The sequence below is a fragment of the Falco rusticolus genome, chromosome 4 (genome assembly GCF_015220075.1).
Source record: "Falco rusticolus isolate bFalRus1 chromosome 4, bFalRus1.pri, whole genome shotgun sequence".
Lineage (NCBI taxonomy): Eukaryota > Metazoa > Chordata > Aves > Falconiformes > Falconidae > Falco > Falco rusticolus.
The window spans coordinates 104,858,001-104,880,285 of record NC_051190.1 but is presented as its reverse complement, the minus strand read 5'-3'; the positions used below and the strand labels follow the sequence as shown (position 1 = coordinate 104,880,285).

At 39.9% G+C, this 22,285-nt stretch overlaps 1 protein-coding gene across 4 annotated transcripts in view; it reads left to right on the top strand.

The window, feature by feature from the left end:
- The window catches only part of LOC119146759 (ubiquitin-conjugating enzyme E2 E2), a 217,811-nt gene extending 196,025 nt beyond the window's left edge, over positions 1 to 21,786 (top strand). For all 4 annotated transcript variants that reach the window (XM_037384921.1, XM_037384922.1, XM_037384923.1 and 1 more), the window contains one exon: positions 21,015 to 21,786. In XM_037384921.1, the coding sequence (XP_037240818.1) occupies positions 21,015 to 21,112 (98 nt within the window). In that variant the 3' untranslated portion in view covers positions 21,113 to 21,786. The remainder of the gene's footprint in view (positions 1 to 21,014) is intronic.
- Positions 21,787 to 22,285: the final 499 nt, after the last annotated feature.

Genomic DNA, 22,285 nt, shown 5'->3' with positions numbered 1-22,285 from the left:
TAAACGGAGCTGGAACACAGCTGCAGCTTCATTGGCAAGCGCTGCTATTCTTCTCCAGCAGGCTGAGCAAATGAAAAGAGGTATTTGCTCCTGCCGCTCCTGTCATTCACACATTAATCTACAAAAGCCACGGGGAGAGTCTCTTTCCTCCCCAGTTATACATCACCACCCTTTGTTCCCTATCACTCCAGGCAGGAGCGAGTTTGTCCTTTTTAAACAACTAATACAATCCTTTACTCATAAGCTGTCTCAGACCCTTCAGTCCTGATTATTATTAATTGTCACAGTTTTGCTTGGCAGTATCAGCCAGTAAACTGTGTTAATGAAATGTCTGAATTTTGTAACAGCTGGCTGACTTTTTTCGTGGGGGGAAGGAGTGCCGTAGGGTTTGTGTATGAGTGAACATGTGTGAATTATCTGAGAGTGTGAGAGAGCCAACTGGAATGGTATCAGAGAGACGGGAGAGATGATGGGATACACTAGCAGTCAGTCTGGGGATTTATATTTTTCTTGAAGGTGGTACTCTGGGGCACAGCGTGCATAGCTTTTTGCAAAGCAGCGCCCCAATCCTGTAAATATTTTGCCATGTGCATGAGCAACCCTACGAAACCTGATAGATACATTCATCTGCATGGAACCAAGTATGTGAGGAAGCGCTCACAGGCTTTGTGTTTGAGCGCTGAAAATATTTACTACCAGTGCTAGCTGCTAGGGCTTGCCTATGTGGTAGATCGTTATTTCAGAGTAACTCCATGTGTGGACACTCCCCTCTTTGAAAATGGGTTCAGTCAACTCGCAAAGAACTGACTGACTTAGAGTGAAAGTCAACTGTGCTTTAAGCATTCAAGCAGAGCCCAGGGGATGTAAATTCCCACACTGCCTTAATCCAAGGGAACTTTCAAGTGTGGATGGCCCCTGAGGTTTTGTATTTTTACTCAGCTTGAAGTACGAAACCAAATAAACTATTTTTATATTTAGCAAGCTGGTGATGCTGAGCTTGGTTAAAATGCTTACTGTTCTCTGTTGGTCATTGCCACCCCAGCCCTGCCAAGGGTTCTTGAGCCCCAGGAAAATTCTCATTTGCAAATGCTTCAGAAAAATAGTTTGAAATGCTGACAAGACTGTTCTGCAACTTTTTTCTTCACGTGGCCTCCTTTTTCACACGTTCAAAGTCCGAACTTGGCTGGCCTGATTATCCCCGATGTCTGAACGGTCTCACATCGAATCGCATCTGCTGAATAACACATAGCTAAGCCTTGATTAGGACATCAGGACAAAGCCTGCTGCACCAGCCTCTTTCCTTTTGGTGTCATCTGCCTCTAGCTCCTTAACGTTTTTCCAACACACAAGTTTCACAGTCAGTGGGGATTTTATCCCTCAATGGACATTCCCAAACCGAATGCTGCGGCGCTGCTCCTGGCCCTCTTCCCTGTGTGGCAGGCCATGCCTGGCTGCCAGCTCCTGTGATGGGGGTGTGCACAGTGGTGCAGAGAGAGGGTAAGAGGAGCAGCCGGGGGTGGGGAGCAGTCACAGCATTGCTTTCCCACAAATGTGCCCAGTTAGGCTGAACACTTGGCTGGCAGCTGTAACCGAAGTAACTGCTGAGGGGCTCCACAGAGCCTCACTTGCTTTGCTCTTCAGAAACCTCTGCCTGATTTCTAGCCTGAACTGACTCACAGGAATTTTACACCCTCTTGTTTTTAAGCAACTCTTATGCTGTAGCTTAAATGGCCCCTTCCCTGTTTTTCATCCCCGATGTATTAATGAAGAACCATCCTCTTTCTTCCTGGTCTTCATTTGCTGCACGCTAACCAGACCTATGTCTATTCGCCTCCTTCTGTAACAGAGTCTTTCCTTCCCCCTGCTCAACGTCGCAGCCCTCTCATGCCCCCGCATCATGCCCCCGCATCATGCTGCAGTCATCTTTCCTGAACGTGCCTGACTCACCTGAGTTCATCAGGGCATGAGGCACACAGCTAGACAGACTAACCCCCTCATCCTCACCGTCATCTGGGTGGAAATATTTACTGCTTCCCGTTGGATGTCCCTATCTCACTGGCAGCCCTGCCAAAAGTTATTTCTTTCTTAGCCCTGTCATTTTCACTGATTGTCTGCTTTCTAACCCAATTTAGTGAAATGACTGAGAAAGGAAAAGGAAAAGGAAAGGGGCGGGAAGGAAAAGGAAGAGAGACAGAAAGAAAGCAAAATCTTTTGCTCAAAAAGGGCATTAACCTCTGGAAAAGAAAATGCACAAACAACTGCCAGCAGTACCCACTTCACCTGGGTCAGCAGCAGCCAGGTTAGTTGGTCTGACTCTGCTCTCAGATACTTCAGGGACATATTATACTAGCAGTGAAAAGCTGCTTGTCTCTTGTTATCCTTCAAACCCACCAGAAAGTGTGAGACAGTTTGTTCAGTGTTACATTTAAAGTTTGCTGTCAGTGTAGTTTGAGATTGAAGCGTACATGTCCTCACAGTAGATGTACTCATAAGAGTAAATGAGTTGGACAGATACTACATTACTTTGATGTAAGCCCCATAAATTTTTATAGAGTTGCAGTTGCTCAGCACATCTGAAAAGTAGACTGCTTATGTTAAAAAACTTTGCAACACATATTGTGGTTTTCAAATATAATGTGCATTGGTTAGAAGTATATGTGCTGGTTTTACAAGTACTGCCATGAATCATGAATTTACTGGACAGTTTCATACTTTGTTAACCCACGTTAAGTCACATGGCTGTGCATTTTAATGACTTACATTTTTCTAAACAAAGTCAAACAAGATCCTAAGATTATGGGGAGCTTTACTTGTCTCACTAAGGGACACAAGACTGCTTTCAAGCTTTCTTTATGAGCCATCCTTATGTTTCGCCTTTATCTTCCCCAGAAACTTCTTTGTTTTCATCACAGAGTAGGTATAACTGGCAATTTAGGATAACATACTATTGTTTTTCTATTGCAATTTCAGGTTATCCATGTGGTTTGGCATGATTTAGGTTTGCTTAAATTTTCTGCCAAAAAAATATTAACACCTTTAGCTGCACCTGCATGAGGGTGCTGGTATGTAGGAAACTTTAGAGATGGGATTCTGTTATTATGGTATTCTTTTTCTTTTTTTTTTTCCTTTTTACTTGTTATTTTCCTAAAGGTTTGCAAGGTTCTGTATTCTTGCTGCTGAGGGTATAAAATCCCAGTTCTGTCATCCTTTGCAGAAAAGGATTCGGTTGTGTAATTTAATGCATATCTTCGATCCTCAATGGGATCTGAAACAGCACTTTGGAGAGTGACTTTTCAACATAAGCATAAAAGCCCTAAAAGCCTGAACGGTATTTGCCCTGCTACAAAGCTGCTAGAATTGCTGCTGTCTGTTTCCAGGACCTTTGCAAACACAAGTAGGTGGGGAGATTAGACAACATGCAAGGGGAAGAATTGGATTAGCATACTGCCTCAAGTTCTCAGCCCATTTCCCTTTAAGCCAGCAGTATACATTTTCAGCGGGAAGCTGGTGTCCTGCTGCAGTGCCACTGCCCCATCCCTCAGCAGGTTTGCCTTCAGCAGCCTTCCCCAAAGCTCGCTGTTGGAATCGCTCCGGCCAAGGTGCATACCTGTATGCCTAGCAGGAGGCCCCAGGGTACAGGTGCAAGTGCAACGTGGATAGATCTTGTATTTAGAAAGTTTTGAGCACTTCACATTTTAAATTTCTGTTGGTATTTGGGAAATTTAAGCTTCATCCAAATGCTTGTTTGTAGCAGTTCCTTAATCTCTGCCAATCTGCATAAAGTATTGACAGGTAAATCTAGGTAAGCCAGTTAAGGAAGTCCCTTGCTGCCCTGCCAGGAGCCCCTGCCCTCTGCATCGCCCATGGAATTGTCTTTGCACTCTCCAGGCAAAGGGAAGCAGGTTCACTTGAACATTCTCAGGAAAACCCAGCTCCCAGTGGGATTTGGAGTGAGGCTACCAGCCTTTGACTTGATGCACATTGACACGCTCCGTTCTGCTGAGCCTGCTTTGGGCCGATTGTCTCTTGTACAGTGGCATTAACATCCAACTTGCCACAGCCACTTACAAAGCGAGCATGTGTCCACACGTTAGGTTCCACAGGAATAGCTCTGGTTTTTTTCAGCCAGTACGCTCCAGCCATACCAGTATGCATTTTAGTACACTAATGGATGTCCACTGTATCAATAAAAAAGATCTATTTTCAGAATTACTGAGGGATTTGAAAGCACTAGCCTGTCAAAAAAAAAAAAAAAAAAGTCTAAAAATAAATCTAAGGCAGCTTTATAAAGGAAAATGTAACATAGCTGTAAAAATAAAATCTGTTCCACGCTGGAGCATTTGGCTCCAAGTGAGGATTTGGCTGACTCGTGGTCACAGCTCTGCTGTTTGGCTTCCATGTTCAAACTTTAAAATAGCTACCCAGCCCTGGGTAATGAAGAACAGGTCCGTGCCCCTCGCTACTCAGCAGACTGCATGTATCGTTTTTTCTCTCTGTTCTTCTATACATCTCAATCTAACAGGAAGCATGTCTGATGTTCCTCCTCATCTGGTGCTCCTCCATAGCAGAGGCTGCTTTCTGTCAGCGTCAGCTCACGTCAGATGTTCCTTCTGCAATTTTTTAGACTTCCCAATTATCATTCCTTCTTTTCCCCTCACCCCCAGTTGTGAAGTGAATTTAGAAACTCTAGATGACAGCAAGTTCAAGGCATGAGCCACTTCTCGTTTTCCTCATTCTTGTAATTTTTTTCCCTAAAGCCATAATCTGCACATTTTGCTATTATCAGGTACTTTGCTTCAGAATCCAATCTGATTTTTTCCTTCCCATTTAGGAGCTCAACAGCTTTGTTCAGCTTATTGTAAAGGACTCCTAGTCGTTCCTGTGCCCAAATAACATTCTGTTCTGGTTTGTAATGAAATTTTGTTTCCTTTTAGAGCCTTTTTCTCAAGACATATAGAAGACAGGAAAATCTTAAGTACTCCTTCTCTAATAACCCAGAACATATTTGAGTAGATTTGTCAAACGTGATGAATATTCTGGAAAATTACTGAAATGCTTAGAAGATGGCAAAATGGTATTTAATTTGTCCAATTTTATGAGGCTGGCTAACCTCTGCTACTCTGATTCTTCCCTGGCACCCACAGGCTACCAGGTGCAACGTCACATCACAGTGCTATCAGACATACAACAAAAAAATCTCGTTTTGCCATATATCCTTTTTGTAAGCAGCAGAGGGTCATGTAAACAATGAAATTGCTCTGTTGTCTGAGATTATTGATATTCTTTAGCTTGGAGCTGTTTTTCCCTTTTCTTCAGAGTTTGTGTACGGTGCTCTGTGAGGAAACGGGCAGGTTTCTGGGCTGTTTCAGCACAATGGAAAATGCTGTCTTTGTATCTGGAGCAGGAAAATACTCTGTGCTGTGCCACCCAAGCACGGCAACAAGTGAGAGATGGTAAACAAAAGTTAGAGTAGCAAAGAGTCAATTCATGTAGTAATGTTTTTTAGTTTGTTCTAAGTTGCAACAAAACCTTTCTGTCCCTTTTGAAATCTCTGCCTTGGGTTGTCTCCAAATGAAACGAGCTCACTCCGGAGGCTTTTGCTTAGCAAAAACAAAATTTAATGTGTGGTTGCTCTGCTATCTTGGCGCTGCTGGACTGGGAGCAGAGTGGATGGGTGTTTTACTTGAAAACTATCGTAATAATTTGTCCTAAAGGAGCACGAAAGGAAAATGCAGCATAAAATTGATGGGTTTTGTTCTGCTCTCAGTGAGTACAGAACGACAACGTCAAAGGTAGAATTGCCTGGGGAAAAACCTGTCACCATCAACTTCATTCACATGAGCAAAATGATCCCATCAATTGCAACAAAGTTCTTTTTGCCAGAAAGTACCTGTTTATCTTTAAATACTGTATGTCCTGCTGCCTGTTCTGCAGAACCTGCTATATATTTACTGAAGCAATATATACACATTTGGACTCATTGTATCATATATTCTCGAGCTGCTGTTTACAAATTCTTGATAGTTATCAGTGGATTCTGTTTCTATTCCTTTTAAAAGATACTGTACTACACTATCTATACTGTAGTATACAATGATAATTGCTATTCTATAGTTTGAATCACTTACAGTTTCTCATATTCTGAGCTGGACACGCAGTACCAAGATGTTAAAGGCATTTAGGCACCTAAAGAAGCCGCCAGCCAGCCAGCAGGGTTTTCTGTACCTCCTGTGGGATTTAGGCATCCAAAGTCTTACTAGGAGTCTGTCTGCACTGCCAGGAAGAGACTTTCTATACATCTGGTCTTTAAATATTTGCAGACACATACACCTATATGTCTCAAACTCTGTGGATGTGATCTATAAACACAAAATTAAACATATGTAAATGCAAGCAATGCAGCAGCACGTTATGAAAATTACACTTAGATAAGCATTGAAAGAGAATTAATTTGCCTTGCCATAAAGAGCTGATGAACCTGTTACAAGATTTTGTTCTTATCAGTTGACCAAGTCCCCTCAGTATGAACCCATGACTGTGGGGATTATTACAACAGCAGGAAAAACATTTGTGAACTGTCATCCCTTTAGTAGTTCTCAGGAAAATATGTCTTGGAATTATATGTGCAGGGGGAGGAGGCTTGGATCAGGGTTAGTATTTATGTTGGCCTAAATCTTTGCTCTTTTCAGTTGCACATTGACAACACCTTATGGGCATAAGAGCGTTGTTCATGGGCACAGAGGCTTTTCATGTGTTTAGATTTAGGCTATTCAAAGCTCACAAGACATCGTTAAAAAGATTAACACAACTATAGAAGTAGTGTTGTTTAGAAATACTTAGTTTTAAACCCTCCATTATAGTTTCAGAAGTCTACAGCCTGTTTAAATAATTTTCTCTCTGAAAAGCGTCTGGAGCTATATACATAAGAAAATTGGTGGGTTTATATAATATATAAATGATAGAAAGTGAACGGTAGAGATTACTTTTTAAAAATAAAATGTGCAATCTGGCTTTTGTGGTATCCAAGGCATAAAGCAGTCGTCAGCTGTAGCTCCAGTTACCAGTCACACACACACTTACCCTATTCCTTTCTTGGCTGGTATACCTGTAACTCTACAAAGAATAATCATGAGAAGTATAGTCATTCTCTAGGAGAAAACCAGTACTACTTGGTTCAGCCAGGTATGTTGCCTGAAACTGTTCGTTGCTCAGTGGTTCAGTAAAAAGTGTAAAATTCCCTCAAAGCACTTCAGTCATACGGTAATATACTGGAGAGGAAATTCCCTCCAAACCACAGCTAACGATCAGATTATGTGCTGAAGCATGAGCAGTAATAGCCTTTGCAATCGTAACTTATGTGGTGCTGTGACTACTGTGTTTTCTAATTCTTTTTTAATTTCCCTAAATTAGTTCTAGTGATTCCTACACTACATTCCTGAATGCGTTCAACTATTTGATGTATGAAGCATATACTTCCTTTTAACTTTTGCTAAACATGCCGGTGTTTTGTTTGTGTTCTTTTCTTACTATGGAAAAGATAAGCAAGACCACTTGTTTTTTATAATCTTCTTTGCAAAATTACCTGTCATATCTTATTTTGCCTTTTTTTCCTAGAAAAAATAAGCTTAGATTTCAACCATTTCCTGAATGAAAAGTTTTGACCGTGCTACTAATGATTTCTTGTCCCTTTCAATAAGGTTTCTACTCCTATTTTGTTTTTATTTAAGGCAAGGTGAGAAAAATTGAACTTTGGACATAATAATATCCAACCATCATTTTATTGAATGGCATCTGATTAAATCAGATTGACTAAAATCCAAATCAGTGAAGAGGCTTTGTTCATCTCTGTCAAGAAATAAATGTAAAGGGATGTAATTGGCACTTGTAAGAGAAAAGAGTCTTATCACAAAATGAATGAAAAAAATACACCTGACTTTTTTTTTTTATACGAAGCTTATAAAAGCTATATGATAAAAATACATACAGGGTTTTCTGCTCAAGAAACACAGGGTTTCTATGAGCTTTACCTTAACCATCATTAAATCAAAAGTAGTTGGGAAAACGTGTGAGTGATGGATGCTACAAATATAAAAGGTTACAATTCATTTTCCTTCCAATAAACATGTGTAATTTAAAAGTACCAGTGGAGGTTTCCTGTGCCCATTACCTCAGACAGAAGACAGGTAATTTAGTGCATATACGTAATAAATCTTTGTGTGAACCAAGACCAAGATAAGTCATCAGTGTTAAATGTTTAACAATGTGAAATATTTAAATAAAGCTATTAGTTATTTTTCATACATAAAATACAGAATCCTGGCTTAATTTGAATGAATTCCAAGATACAAAGTAAACTGCATTTTACTTTCAAAATACTCTCCAGTCATTTACAATCATTACATGTATTTTCTTTGTTTCATGCAGGTGTTGTCTAGCCAACACAGACATGTCCTTAATTACATTGGAATCTTTTGAATGAAGTAGATACTTCTGAGCTTAGCCAATTCTACTGGATATATTTTCTCACTAATAGAATTGTATATATTTGAGGAGAAACTAATGAAAACTAGGAAATCAATAAATTCAGATATCACATTTTGCCTGTATTCCTACACTCAATTCTCTAAACTCGTAATGATTGAATATAGTATTCATTATTCCCAGTAAGTACAAATAGCTCAAATCTCAGCTGGAATAAACTGGCGTAAGTCCCGATGAATTTTTGTACTCCATAGTTTTCATTTAGACTTTGTTCCATTTTACTAAGTGAGATTTTGGGTTCCAGGTTTGGGTTTGGTTGTTGGTTGGTTTGTTTGTTTTTTTCCTGTGTACCTTTTTTAACATAAAGGCAAGGACAGATTTTCAAGTTTCTTGCCATATGTTTCTAACTGCCTGTGAACCACCTTCAGGACACCGATTAGCACAACTATTTTTAAGGCTGCTTCTTCCTGTTCTTAAAATACAATTATTCTTGTTTTGCTGTAGAAATCACACTGCTCCACATTCTTTAAGCGCCTGAAAAGAAGCCTGCTACATTTGGCTCTCTAACAGATTCACAGAAAGAATGTCAAGTCGGTCCTGAAAAGCATAGTCCTGGATATAAGTATGTTAGCTATTAAATCGTTTAGTCTCTCACTTTCTTGAGTAAGATTTCAGAAATTAGTATTCCTGAGTCGTTCAGATTCTACCTTCAGAGATGATTTACACTACTGCAAGACATGTCTCTTATTTTGCATGGCTAATTTTCTACATTATTCAGCAGGGAGGAGGAAACGGTTGTTTGTTTTTTACAGTTTTGCAGATCTATCAAAGGCAACAAATAAAACAAATTATATGCAGTGTGTGTTTCAGAATCCCTATTTTCACAGCAAATTAAATTCAGGTGCATTAATTGGAGTAGCAGACAGTTACTTAAATAGCAAAATGTATGGTGTAATTGTCCCAAATTTAAGGATGGGCTGTACTGTAAGATTTCACATTCATATGGGATACAGAAATAGAGCTCTGATTAGTAAATTGTTTGTAGAATTTTCCATCTGTACAAGGCTTAGAAAAAGGCCCTTCTATAGAGTGGAGCATTTGCAACTTTAAGATGAATTAGATTTCAGAAAACTCTCAAGAGCTGGAATCCTCATCGCTCAGGTCTTTATAATACCAACTAGATAAAGCGGCACGAAAGTAGAATTTACTATAAGACACAATATTATACTAGCAGAAAGAATGCCTTCATGATCTTCCATGTCTTTTTCATCTCTACCTTATATAGCTTTTTTCTACAGCTCAATCTTAGGACTTTTTATGCCAATGCCTGAAATCATTTGGCAAAGTGTCAGGCACGACAATGGAGTCAACGTGACCCCTCACACAGGAAAGATAGGGTTTCCAAATAAAGTTATTTTACCTGTTACTAAATATGAAATTATTGCTTTAAGTACCATAAATTCAATCTTTGTTCAGTGTTGCCATGTAACTTCATTGCATCTAATCTAGGAACTAAACCTGCCTACATGATGAATGCTAATTTTTTTTTTGTGTAACCTGTTTTTCCTTCTAGTCCTATTAGAACCTGTTTATAATTAAGCCTAATTATATTTATGTCCCAAAGTTAATTTAGAGGTGGATAGTCCATTTGGTTACTAAAATGAGGTTATTTTCTCACTCACCTGCTGATCTGTCAGTTACGGCCAGAGCTTGCACCGCCCTGCTCCCTTCATATGCTATCCCGTGTCACCTCAGCCATCAGCCTCCAGAAACATTGCCGCAACTGGCCTGTGCCATCCCCAGGGCAGGATGGCGCTCTGGTTTTCATACTTTCTGGAGCCACTGTGTGCTGGCACGAGCATCTTCCTTGGGTGCCTCTTTTGGTAGGGCAGTACCGCTGCAAATTCCACAGCACTCGAGGGGTCAGACTTCACCACTCTGGATGGACAGAGACCTGTCAGGTGTACACATTAGCAGTGAGACTGACTTCAGAGGTCCCTGTCCTATACTCTGCTGAGATGGCACCTATTTCCAACATTTATAGTGCAGTAACATTTTGGGATGCCTCCTCCAGAATAGTATGGGCCACAGATGCAGATGGTAACGTGAGGCACAGCCCCAGCATGCGATCACACACCCAGGCTCAAACAACCCGTGTCTGCAGTCCAGAAAAGCCCCAAGAAGCCAGCCCCATCAAAGGGAGCATCCGGGCCGTAGCAACAAAAATCCCAAACAAATTAGTTTCCAGGCATGTTCCTTCCACTGCCTCTTGATGCAGATAGAAACCTAGACACCTCTGAGACAGATGCGGCCTATGACTTCCTTCAAGTCTTCCTCTGGGAGAAAGGGAGCTATAGCGAGGGAATGGAGAGGCTGGACCATTTTTTCAGTTATCACGGGGTAACAGCAAGGCACACCTCATTTCCTATTCCTGTTCCAAGGGATGTTCAACTCACCAAGGGATTTCAGGCTCTGGCCTATGAAAAAGGGTCCTGTTGGCCTCTAGTAGGGATAAAATTCTTCACCAGCCTCTCATTTTGTAAATGAAGCCTCTTGTATTCTTCTGACATTCTGTATGGCATTCCTAATAACCGTTTTGGATTTAAATGCATCAAATCAATAACAAGATTTAATAGGACAAGAAGGAGAAAATCATTTTAACCCAAAATAAGCAGCATTCATAACATATGCGGGCTTTTGTAGTTACTCCAAGGATTAATTGCAATGAAGGAACAAAGGGATAGATTCGAGAGCAGGATTCAAAGGACTTCTGCATCTGACCTAAAATGATCCTGATGTGTTTAAGTTGAAGATTTTGGTATTGCTCACATTGAAACCCTTCTCCTAAAAGTGAAGATGCCATCAGGACTTGTGTTCCTCTCAGTGTCTAAATGCCACCAAAGGCCAGGCTGTGCAGTAATGCTTCCTCCCTTCCATATCTCCCAAGAATCCACATAGTAAGTGGATCCTATCAGACCTCCTGGTTTTCCTGCAGAGTAATCTACCTTCAGTACATGTGATTACAGGATGCCTAACGCTGCACAGAGCATGGTCACAGGGAAAGCCTTTGCATCCAGTTGCTTTGGGATTAAACTGTTCGTTCGGGGTGTATAAGACCCATAGATCACTCCTTTGCCTGGAGATGGTGATTAGTGGGAAGTGCTAAGAGACAAATCCAGGAAAAAAAAAAAAAGGTTCTTTTTTCTTTAAATGAAAGAAATACTGAACACACTGGAATTCCTATAGAATAGCTATCCCTCCCTTAGTAAATCTTCAGACAAAAAAAAAAAATCCACACTGTTTTTCTGAAAACAGAGTTATGACCCTATGGATACCTGCCAGTTACATTATTTATCTTAGCATTTTGGTTGCGTGACAGCACTTTTGAGATGCAAGCGCTGCAATTTCCTTATTATCCACTCACAGTCATCTTCCACAAGGTAAACAGATATTGCTGTAACTTTTGCTGCAAATTTTTTCAAGCCACATGCCATGTAATCTCTTTCATATCAAGTTCTTATTTACTAAAACCTTTTTATTTTTTAAGTTTTCTCTAATAACAATGTTTCTCAATCGAGTTCATTATTACGAACAGATACATTGCTAATGTATCTGTGCTTTCAATTTTGAGATGCATCCAAGCATCAGTGTGAAGTGTGTTATTTCAGGACTTCAATTGTTCCAGCATGCTGGCACTTCTAATAGGTGCATGTTCTTCCTTAATTAAAGACAACTCTTCAAGATCAGTGCACAGTGCCTTGTTGATCCATGATTGCCTTAGCTAACTCCCAGTCAACCAGTGAAGTTTATAGAAATCCTGCTAAAATCTGAAGAAAAAAAAAAAACCTTACTCTCTAAGCAAGAATGATTTCCCTTGGCAATATACAGAGATGAATCACTGCCAACGCTTTCCTTTAAGAGACACGTTAATAAAATTGGGCCAGATAATACTCCTTATTTCTGAAACATCTTTTTCTTAGGCAGCCTCATATTTCACACAGATCTGTGGTAGGTAGCCTGACAGCAATCAAATGCAAGTCTAGAGACACGAATGAATTTCCCCTTCCCTGTACCCAAAGTGGGTGTTTTAGTAAATGGATGTTTTCTAAACTAGATTTGCAGAGCTCTTTTATTTTTGAAATTAGGTAACATTTTTCTCCAGATAAGAGTTTGGACACTGCATCAAGCCACACATGCCTTAATATTTGTGTAGCTTCAATCTGTAGCTAATAGCTGTATGAACTAACAGAAGTCAAATGTGTTTCTGGTAATTCTGCAGAGCTCAAAATTTACAGTCATGTCATGGATATCAGTCTCATTATGATATACATCTATACAGCCACATTTCCCACAATATCCAAATACCTCGCAATTTTTAGCATATCTGTTCTCAAAATATTCTCAGTGGAGAAGCATTAGTCCAGTTTTACTGATGGGAAACCAAGGCACCACTGTAAGACGACTTAACTTTCTTGGAGGCATCATGACTATTTGCAGACTATGAAGACCAAGAAGCACTCTGGAGTTTCTTCTCTTGCAAGCAGTGTGACATGATCACTTCCATGTTTACCTGCCCAGACATGCACCCTGGCTACACCTTGGCAGTACAACGGAACAAAAACTCAGGGTCTTCCATGCTTTAGATCACTCTCCCTTTCTCCTCCTGCACCTGCTCAGATTTTTCCCAGGAAAAAGACTTTAGGTGTATAGCTAGAGTGGTAGCCGAGGAGTGGATGACTGAATGACCAGGACTATGGGGTGTAGTGGTGAACACAACTTCATAGGAAGCCTCATGCAAAACATTAAGGCTCAGTTAGCCCGACGTTAGCACAGTGACCACTAGGTCAGCTTTCCTATGTAAGGGCAAAAACTTCTGGCAAACCTAGGCTTTAAAGTTACACAGTCTCTAAGCTACAGCGTATAGGTAGCCTGTAGGTTGTCTGCTTTGTCAAAACCCTGTCACCCATAGCAGCCAGCCTGGTGAGGTACATGAGCTCTAAGGCAATTTCAGCAGACATATTTTGAGGCTTTAGCACACTGACGTAGCCTTATATATATTAGAATTTTTCTATTGAGTGTTGAGATCTGACCAAGCAGATCTGCAAAACTATTCCTGAAAGGAGAAGCAGTCTTCATTACACTCCATATCATATTATTTCTTCTGTAAACTATAATTGCTAAAATTAATATTAGCTTTACTTTTTTCCTAGTAGACATTAGACCTTTCTAGAGTCTTTCCCTTACTCCTCTCATTATTGCTTTTTCTTTACTGAAGCAGTTCATTTTATTTGTTTTCCTTTTTCTATACAGTGTTTATTGATCACTTTATCATTCTTCTGTACAGTTGTCAAAGAGCCTGGTAGATGGTTAAATGCATTCTATATGGATAGTCGGAACTGTGATTTTATGAAAGTAAGAAATAAATTGTAGTTCAGCTTGTAGGGTGTGTAAAGCAATTCAGAGCCCTGCTACTGCCCTTTGTTCTGACTTGAATCACTCTGTTGTTCCAGTCCGTACGCATGTGTTGATCAGACTCCCAGCCGTGAGGCTAGTTTTATTGCTGCACAAACAGGGATTAGTGCTGCACTGCACTCGTTTTCACTTGCGCCCTGATTTTGAGCACTCTTTTCAAAGGTGGAAGGTCAGTGGAGTAATTCAGTGTGCCACTTCACCTGTCTGCCTCCAAAGAATTATTTAGTCAGTGCATTATTATTAATGATAGCAAAAGAGAGAAACACTGCTGCTGTAAGATCACTGAAGGTACTATAATGCATTTCACATACCATACCTCATTTTCCACCTCAAGACTTAGTCTTCTAGAAGCTCATTAAGTTTAAAACAGGTGACATGTGGCTAACTATGGGAACTTCCTGAGGCAAAGTGACACTATAAATAAAATTACTCACAAACAATTAATCTTCTCTTAATCCCATCCTCTCAGAGTATTATATCGTTCTATGACATACTTGGTATAGCACGTCTCACGCCACTTTTGTCTGCAGTTGTCTGACTGGTCTTCTTATAACACTAGCCCGGATGCCGCTGGAAATAACATAAGAAAATATAATTAGATATTAAATACTTTTTTTAGATTAAGTTTAAAGATGGTTTTGGTGTGCATCAAGCTGTCAGCATTTGCTGTTAGGAAAACTGGCAGTTCAGTGAATTATCAGTTTCTGCTTTTTTGCCAGTCTAATTTTTTTTTTAGTTTGCTTTTTGGGACCTATTTCTTAAAGGTTGGTACAGTATTAAAAACCACAAAAACTAGATTCAGAAAACTTGGCTTTCACTGCCAGCCAATATAGGCATATATTCTGTCCTGCATGGCTATTTGCATGGAAATCACTAAACAAAATGTAGTTACTGAAAATATGAACTTTTAGTTTGGGGATGTTTAAATCTGGGGTAACAAATCCTGCCTGTGTTGCTGTATAAAGATGACTCCAAGGCAGCTATCCTACAGACAACATACAGAGCACCTGGACTTTTCCTAAAAACAAAAAGCTCAAATCCCCAAGCACTCCCCATTTTTAACTGAAAAAGAAATACAGTAGAATATTTGGAAAGAGAGGCATCCCTGAAAGAAATAACTAGTATTCCAGAAACCAAAAACTCTTCCAAATGTGTAACTGAAGCTCAAATAACTAAAAAATTACTTGTTTGCTTTCTTCTACATTTCACACAACCTGTCCAAAGAAAAGGAAGCAAATTTAATTTTTGCTAACTGATATTTCAGTACAGGATGCCTCTCACAGCTATAAGAAAGGAGTTGGTCATAGCTCAGGAGACAGAGTAAGACCTTTCAAGTTGCATCTAACCTTTGGAAATTCTTCCAGTTTAATTCTGCTTCTTCAGCTGGCAGCCAACTCTTCCAAATTCCCCCTGATACAGAGCTGAATCTAAACCTGGACCAAAAAAAAAAAAAACAACATTGTAAATATTTGGCTGAAGTAACCGAGATTCGTATAGGGCTGTGGGGTTTTTTTTAGTTTTTAAGATGCTCCAGCAATCTTTCTGAGAACGCACTTGCAATGGTATAACAGACTCCATCAGCTGTTCTCTATTAAAACTGTAAAATACTGCAATAGAAATATAATTCTACTTTATAAATGCTCATAAAATATATATATAATGCATACAAACACCCATAATGTACATTTAGGTCTAAATGTGTGTCTCTTTAACCATGTTGGCACTACTAATTGGAATTTCATTGCGTATCATGTGGCTGATGAAGAAGGCACATTGAAATCAAGCTGTTAAGCACACCATCTCCATTTTTTATTTCACTAGAGTATGTTTGCGGTATTTTTAAAAGAGCATTGAAAAGCCCAGGAGATGAATTCTGCCTTGAAATTGCTATTTGCCGACATAGAAATAGCTGTAAAAATACAAGCAGAGAAAAATACAGTATAGCAATATATTTTCATTTATTTGGGGGAAAAGTAGTTTTAAAGAAGAATTATAGTCTGTCTTCTGAATGATAAAGCAGTATAACTAGCATTAAACACAGCTGAAATTTCGTAATGACCAAACCTCAGCTCATCCAAATCCCCAATAGCATTAACTCCCTAGAACGGGGCTGTAAATTTGATTAGCCTTACAACAGACATGAGACACAAATGTTCTTCCTTATACACTCTTATTAAGTGGCTGCAAAAGATGACAAGGCATTGTAGAGCAGCGCATCCAACCTTTTTAAGCCAGGGACAAGCTCCAGCTCACCCAGCTTTCAAAACTGCATTTAAATACAGGGTCATTTCATGAATTCTGATACAACATGAGGATTACATATGGTGAGGTGAGGGGGTATTTAGCAGCTGCAGTCTTCCTATAAATCATCCAGAAGCTTTTCTTCATACGTTTGTTCTTCTGATAGACATTTTCCACTTAAGCTACATCGCTGAACCTTAGCTTCCATCCATGCTTGTTTAATTTGGTATTTTTTTAATGCATTTTCATTACTTTTGCACTGTCCTTTGACATGAAATTTATGCTGTAACTCCTGGCATGTTCCAGTTTTGCACGGAACTAATCAAAGTATCGGATAAAAGTCTTTCTTTAAACAAGCTAAAAGTTACAGAGACATCCTAGGGCAGATTTCTAGGTGTGAGCGTAAGGATCTAGAAGGAACAGTAAATTATGAGACCTTAAAGATTTCCAGATCCACGGAGCTGCAGCAGCTTCTCTGGGGAGCTGACAGCATGCGCCGTGGCCCGACTCCCCTCGCTTCCCACGTGTGGCTATCGCAGCCAGCACCACCTGCAATGCTGCTCCTGGGTTTCGGTGCTGCAGGGTGCCACACGCCATCGCCCTGCCTCATCCCACCTTCTCTAGCCACCGGCACCCCGAGGGCTGGTGGGCTGCCCGCACGGCGGGGAAGGAGCTGGCGCAGGTGGTGCCACCCCAGCTCTCAAGCCTGGCACCATGCGTCTGGTGGCCTGAGAAGTCCCAATGTATGTTCCTTCTGCCAGGCCAGGAGTTGTGTAGTTTTGTTGTTATTGTTATTGGTTGATTGTGGGTTTATTTTCATTTCTTTCATTAGGTTGTTCTGATAACACATCTCTGGCATAGCTTTATATTCCAATCCTTTGGTTTTGTTGTCATTTGAACACATTCCCATTTGGAGTAAATTTCTAAAATGAACCCTGAATCACTGAAGAATCCCACTACTTCTAAAAAAAAAAGAAGAAAAAACCAAAAATCTAGAGCAGTTTACTATTTATGGAAGCAAATTTCTAACATCAACATTTCTAACATAAAACCACAGATATATACAAATGGAAAATAAGAAACGGTTTTATGGTAGCGAGGAATTGGAAAGATGGGAAAAGTACCATTATGAATTTTGAGATCCACTATTCCTTTTAATCTCTTAATTAGGTAGTTTATGCAGCAGTTTGTTTTATAAATACATATTTGGCCCTACTAATGGAGATTTCACAATACTCCTTAGACTGTGCAGCCCAGCTGAGAACCAGGTGGTGCTCAGCCACGTGCTACTTAGCTTAGGAGGTCAATGGGAACCACTGTTTCTTCCTCATACTTGGTATTTTGTAGGACTTGGACACTATAACTAAGGCTTGTACATGCTGGGAATTAAATCTTTTAATTGTTTTAATTAAGGTGCTTCAATTTATATTGTAATCTCAATTGTATGCCCTAGCCCCATGAACTGCATAGCAATGGTGATTCGTGACTCATTAGCATTGAGACTTTTTTCCTTGGGTCTGCTGGCCAGCTTCCTTCTCCCCCAGGGACAATATGGCTTGGGCTCGAAGCTGCCCATGCAGGTACAAAAAAAGACCATTGGCATTTCTGGAGTTCACGTGCCGTCCTTATATCCTCTGGCACAAATGCAGTGTGCTGCATCTAATCGGCCGGTGTGCCACTGGTTGGGTGGCTCTGACCTGAAGTTCAATTTCCCTCCTCACCAGCTGTCCTGACTTCCCAAACAAAGCAGTTGTGCCTCCTGATGGTTTTATGGCTTTACAGGAACTGCTAAAATAAGCCAGCTCTTCAAAGACCTGTTGAAGTGTCCTTTTTAAAGTCCTCATAAATAGCTACGTATAATGACAGCACACCTCCAGGCCCCCTGACAGGGACATGAAATAGCTGGGCCTCCCTCGCGGTAGCTATTTTTCTATTCCTTCAGTTTGAGGTCTCAAATGAGCAGGTGGCTTTGCCAAACTGTGGGTTTGTTCTTTTACTCAATGTCCTTATAACCAATGAAATGTATAGCCAAATTGCGATGAACAATGTTACTACTGTTGTTACTGAGAGCATCTTTTAGTAGTACCCACTTAGCAGCTGGCTGTGGGTGCAGCTGGTCCTGCTCATGCTACAGCAGGCAAGGACCTCTCTTTGCTTCAGCAGTCCTGCTTCACGCAGGCAGACACTGATGGAGAGAGGCACTGACCTGAGGGAAGGACTCAAGATGATATCTGATTCACAGGTTACTCTCTCAGTGGGAATTTACACACCTACAATGAAAGCTATGTAGACTTCAGACATCTTGCATCACCTCCACTTTTCCCCCAACTGCCAAACAAAACACTGCAAAGACTAAGGCTTGAACATATGGATAAATAAACAGCCCAGTTCCTTATCAAGAATGCCTCTCATTGATTCCCTCACCTCTAAAGAAAGTAGACACCCTCCCATGCTGGGAGGAGGTGAAAGGAAGAGCCTGTACCTTCCAAATCCTTCCAAAGATGTATGTTGCTGAAATATTTCCTGAAATACTTCCTTGCTCCAGAAAGGAGATACAGGTGGAAACCCACAATAGGAAACCAAACATTGTAACCTATCATCTAGGACTGGGGATAATAGTACAAACCTCAGTACGTTTTCAGTGTATCAGAGAAATTGATTTACAGCTCTCAATGTGCAAGACACTTTCACAGAAACATTCATCCCACACATAAAAGACTTTCAGATTTGAACTCAGTAAACCTTTACTACAGCACATCACTTTTCACTGACTCATATATGGGTTTATAAATGTCTTAGCAGCAGCACTTTAAATATGCACTAAACCTCATTAAGAACTTGCCACATTCCAGATGATAATGCCATGATGTTCTTGCAACCCATCACAGCCAGATGCCTCAGAGGCCAAACCCCACCTTCCACAACAGCATGAAAACCAGAACATTCATCGAACTTTTCTCCAAGGATTCCTTTCAAGTTCAACCCTTACTCTCCATTTCTCCACGGGTCTGTGAAAGTGCTCTTCGCACAGTGCTGTCACATCCAAGGGGGCGGGGGGGAATCCACAGCATCGCTGTCAGGCTCATCTCTGAACTACCGCTGCACTATGACAAGGTTTCCCTGTGGCGACTCCCTAATTTTTTTGCCAAGAGAAATGTTGCCCTTTCGCATTGCCCAAGTTCCCCATTTACCCTGCAGGGCTTCTCAAACCTCATTGCAGCCACAAACAAATTTGTGCTCCTTAAATACCCGTAGGCCGTTAGCCTCCTATTTGCACATAACAAAATCCTCCTGGTAATTCCCTATATAGTCCTTCTCTTTGGCAGAGGAGTTAAAGGTGATGCACTTTCTAGTCTAAGGCTTTTGAAATAGATCTTAGATCAGATATGCTTCTTTGACACTCATGCATGTAAAAATAGCAAAGTCCAGGCCTCTGTGACCTCCCCTGGATATATTAAGATCTTAAAGGTAAGCATATGCAGGAAGTGTTTGCAGGACTGAGACTGCAGGGACTTCGTACACTGCAGTCACAGTGATAACTTGCCTTACTAATTTAGAAGGTGCAAACTTAAGATTCAGATCATGGGCTTTTCCTGAAAGCACAGGGTATACATTCAAATGAAAAGATTTTTTCATTAGATGTTATTCACTAATATTCAGTAAAGTTGGCAGTAAACCAATCAATTGATTTTTTTTGGCTAAACCAACGTGTTTCTCCTGTCATAAACTCTTATCAGCCACACACAAAAAAAAAAAAAAGCCCAGATATACACTGCTTTGCAGAAGGTCTGACATCTAGTCACAGGCATTTCAGTGGTTTCATAATGTAAACACTACACTCAGATTACGTCTGTACTAGGGAAGCCAAGATTCATATTGTTCAATGGCACCATCTTCAGTCAACTACAAAGCTGATTATTAACTGGCTTTCAGAAGAAGTCACATTCATCTGTCCTAAGTCAGGAAAAAACATGGTATCAGTGCTTCTGACCTTGCATGGTACAGTCTCAAGGAACTCATTGTTGCAGCAGAAATACCAAGAGTATGGGTTCCTCCAAAAAAGGGATAATATCTATACAGTTTTGTCTGCTTTAAATTGAGAAGAAAAAAATGTCTGAAAGAGAAAAGTGTTTATTACATACAGTCGCTTCTGGGGAAATCTTGTCCCCGTTTGCTTTTCTTAGAGGTCTGATTGGTTTTGATTAATTATTGGTGAAGTTTGATTAATTATTTGTGAAGTAATTTGTAGATCCAGACCAAATCATGCAGCATCTGCCATATAAACGCTCAGAAAGATACCGTAAACTAAATACCAATTCCCAAAGTTTGGAATTCATTTTTGTCGCTTTGAAAATAGAAGTTATTGCCCTAATTCCTTATCTTTATGCTTTAAAACTAGAAGTACTAAAAAAAAAAAAAAAAAAAATGAACCTGAAGATAGAATTAGAGCCATCCTGTTTTTAAGTGACAGTTTGTGGATATTTGTGGGAGTCTAACAGCAAGGATAAATGATGTAGCGTGTTTATTCTCATCACCTGAAAGTGACTTCTAGCTCAAAATAGAATTATTGGAACATCTGGTTTTGAGGCAAAATTTTAGAAAATGGTTTTAGTTATATGTGTACCAGAAATACATAGCTAATTGTCAGCCAACTCCTCCCCATCTTCTTCTTCCTTTCTTCATGTATGCATGTGTACTCTCAACGTGGGACTAGTATGTTACGGTTCAACCTAAGAGAACTGGATGAATGTGGATCGAAGAATAGCTTTTTCATCCTTCCAAGGCTGATGAGTGTTTCATGGTTTGTGTTTCCCTTTCAGCTGACCCCCTGGTTGGAAGTATTGCCACTCAGTATATGACTAACAGAGCAGAGCACGACAGAATGGCCAGACAGTGGACCAAGCGATATGCCACATAGGAACCTACTCTAGGATTTGCTGGACCTGTGCAAGCACATTCACTAAGTGCATCAATAGCCCTTCCCTTCATTCTTATTTTTTATTAAATTTTGAACCATTTTGTGACAAAAGGTTGTCCTTACTTTCTTTTTTTGTTTTATTTTTATTTGTTTCGGGGTTTTTTGTTCTGTTAACTTGAAAGTTGTTTCCCTCAAATGTAGACAGGGAATTTTGGTTATCAGTGCAAAGAATGTTGGATCTGTAATAGTATAGAGCTTTGTCACAAAGCTTTGTATTAATGTGTGGGTTTTTTGGTTTTTTTTTTTTTCATGTGGTTTTGGGGAAAATAAACAAATTCAGAATTATATCTCGTTTCTACTTAAATGTAGTGTTTAGGGTTATTTTTTTGTACTGAAGTCTTTAATAGTGGGTGCATGCTACTGGGAACAAGTTTTGTATAAAAGCTTAAAATCAAGAATCACTGTGCATTACTAAGACTGTGTTTATCACTAGCCTTCTGTTTCCCACACAAAAGGCTATTGCGTTGAACAAATTAATATGTATTTTGATTTACTTAAAAAAAAAAAAAAGTGCTTGTAAATTTCTTAGGGACCTGCCACTTTTGACTGTGGATCAGTTGATGTACACTTGTATTATTAAAGCACTCAATAAAACACTGTGGCTGATAAATGCACTTCTTGCAAGATGGTGCTTTTGCGTTTGTGCAGTATAGGCTGCATAGTCCTCACATAATACAACTGCAGGTTAAGCAACTATTTTTGGATCCAAACTGTTCATTTCTTCTCTACAATGCATTTCTTAGAATTCTTCATTCTGCGTATCTTTCATATACAAACATCTTCCAAATTTTAAAGCCTTTCTTTCACATGTCGGTGCTCAGCCTAGCTATTCAGAAACCTCTTGCTGCATCTTTCATACTATGGCTTTACTGTATTCATCTTGTTACATTTAAAATAGTTGGCTATAAAAATAGCCTTGCAGTGAAAGCAGAATATTGATGATTATTTTATACAGCAGGCCTCATTTTACTTTTCTCCATGCTCTTTAATTGTAAAAGCAACTGTTATTTTAAAAAATAAATGAAGGTTTTCAATGGGAAAATTGAGCCCATTGCACCAATCATTCCCAGCACGTTCAATGGCAAGGGTATTTCTATTCAGATTTGACCTTCG